Genomic DNA, 2,124 nt, shown 5'->3' with positions numbered 1-2,124 from the left:
GAATGAGCACAAACACAAATCGGACCTTATGCATATCACACCTATCCTTTTTCGGAATCTACCCCCATGTGGGACCCAGCAGAATCAAACACAATGATATTCTCAAGTAATGACTACAAACCGAGTCTTTATAGCTTGCAAAATGCAGTATGTATAATCCTGTGAGGTGGACAAGGCCCAAACGAGGAAACTGAGGTCTATAGACAAAGCGAGGTCACTCAACTGGGGACCAGGCTGGTCCTAGAAAACTCCCGTATCTTGGTATCTGAAGGAAGGTGGACTCGGCCCTTACACTTGTATCCGTCTAGTCAAGGCACTGGTGACCTACCTCTCAAAGTCCAAAACATGCCCAAGGACAGGGAGGGCGGCCAGACAACAACCCCATGCACAGACCCTCACAGCCACCTGGTCCCACCTCTGCCACCGTGGCCACACTCACAGTATCAGAGACACCTCAGCCAGTCACACTGACCACGCCCCCAAATCCAGATCCCGCCCATTTCACAGACCCTGATGTCCCACAGACACTCAGGCCCCGCCTCCATGCTGACCGCGCCCACACATTCGCTGGGTAATCACGCCCCCTCGTCAGCCAACGCCCAGCCCACCTCTGCCAAGTTGGTCACGCCCACACGCACTCTCACACTCCTTACACCCCAGATACACACGGGCCCCACCCCCGGAAGCACAGGAGAGGCACTTGCTTTCACTGACTGAGGGCAGGGCTTGGGGCCCGCAGCATGGCAGCAGCTTGAGGAACCGCTGCTTCAGCGCTTTTTTAGTGGGCCCTGGAGGGTGGCCTGGGAAGAGAGAAGACCCCGGGAGGGAACGTTAACCCCGCTGTCCCTCCATTCCCTGTACCCTCCCCATCATCACAAATCAACCCCGGCTGGGGGTGGGTGTTGGGGGAAGATGGGGGGTGGAGAGAGTAGCTGGGGCCGGTTAGGGGAGTCCAGTGGGTTTCACAGGCACGGAAGGTCCACCAAGACGGCTCGGGCACCTTGTATAAAGAGACACAGCTGGGGACAGCAAGATGGCGGGGGCGGGTAGAAGTGGCATATTGGCCTCAGTCTTTGTTGACCCAGTGTCCTTGGCTCCAGTGCTATATAGCTGGACCTCTGAGGATGATGTCCAACCCAAGGACACCTCTCTCACACATACACATATCCAGTGACAGGTGTGTATACATAGAACAATAAATTACAGAGTGATGGATGCCACACAGGGACAGCTTGATACCCAGCACCTCACTCAAACCCAGTGGCCTCCCAACACATGCACACACACACACCTACTTTGACCTAGTACTTACTCTTTAATACAAACATACATAAATGTGACTGACCCAGGAAAAACCAGACAGACATGTAGGCCATATAGGCCATCTTACACACAGCATGATTGATCAAACCACACAAAGAACACACAATGACCCTGGGGCATCATGTCACAGTATGGTCATCCTGCTCATATCATATTGTGACCTAGGTGCCCATGGCACCAGATACCTAAGGTGCACCTTACCCTCAGAACCTGCATTTGCCCTGGGCACACCCACCTTTCTTTCCTATAATCCCTCATTTCAAGGCACCTAGAATCTTCATGCCAGCAGAGTAGAGTTCTCAGCTAATTCATCCACCCTAAAAGTGTGTCCCCTCCCAGTCCCTTCCAGTATGACTTACTCTTTGAAGGTGAAATGATAGCAAACTTTGAGGCAATGACAGACCTTGGAGATGAGTATTTTGTTGTCATGTAGGACTATCCGGAGTCCACAGATCACAGTTCCCCTCACTTCCCCTTACTTACATTTGTATCCTGTGGCTCCAATTGTATCCCAGGGAGACCCTGCAAGTCCCTGTTGTCTGTCTCCTGGCTGCACCCACCTCCAGACTCCAGGGTCAGAGCTCACTGGAGCACACTGACTGAAGTTGGCTTCAGTCCATTCCTGGAGGGACCCAACTTCCTTTAGTGGTAGGTTGACACCCCAGCTCCCTTACAGGCCCCACCTCCCAAGCCAGGCTCTGCCCTCAGGAAGACGCTCTGCTCCCAGGAGGGAACTGCTTGAAGTTGGCACCTCCTCTCTCTCCCATTTGTCCTCTCTCCCCTGGAGCTATGGAGCGGAGG

General features: G+C 53.4%; 1 protein-coding gene across 4 annotated transcripts in view; it reads right to left on the bottom strand.

Moving 5' to 3' along the window:
• The window catches only part of KCNIP2 (Kv channel interacting protein 2), a 19,357-nt gene that overhangs the window by 4,439 nt on the left and 12,794 nt on the right, over positions 1–2,124 (bottom strand). The window contains exon 2 of one of the 4 annotated variants that reach the window (XM_010859474.1): positions 705–800. The exons of the other annotated variants lie outside the window; for them this stretch is intronic. Within the exon in view, the coding sequence (XP_010857776.1) occupies positions 705–800 (96 nt within the window). The remainder of the gene's footprint in view (positions 1–704; positions 801–2,124) is intronic. 4 annotated transcript variants of the gene reach the window in all.

The sequence above is a fragment of the Bison bison genome, unplaced genomic scaffold (genome assembly GCF_000754665.1).
Source record: "Bison bison bison isolate TAMUID 2011002044 unplaced genomic scaffold, Bison_UMD1.0 scf7180017864456, whole genome shotgun sequence".
Classification (NCBI taxonomy): Eukaryota; Metazoa; Chordata; class Mammalia; order Artiodactyla; family Bovidae; genus Bison; species Bison bison.
Note: the sequence above shows the minus strand (reverse complement) of the source record. Positions and strands in the feature narration are given on the sequence as shown.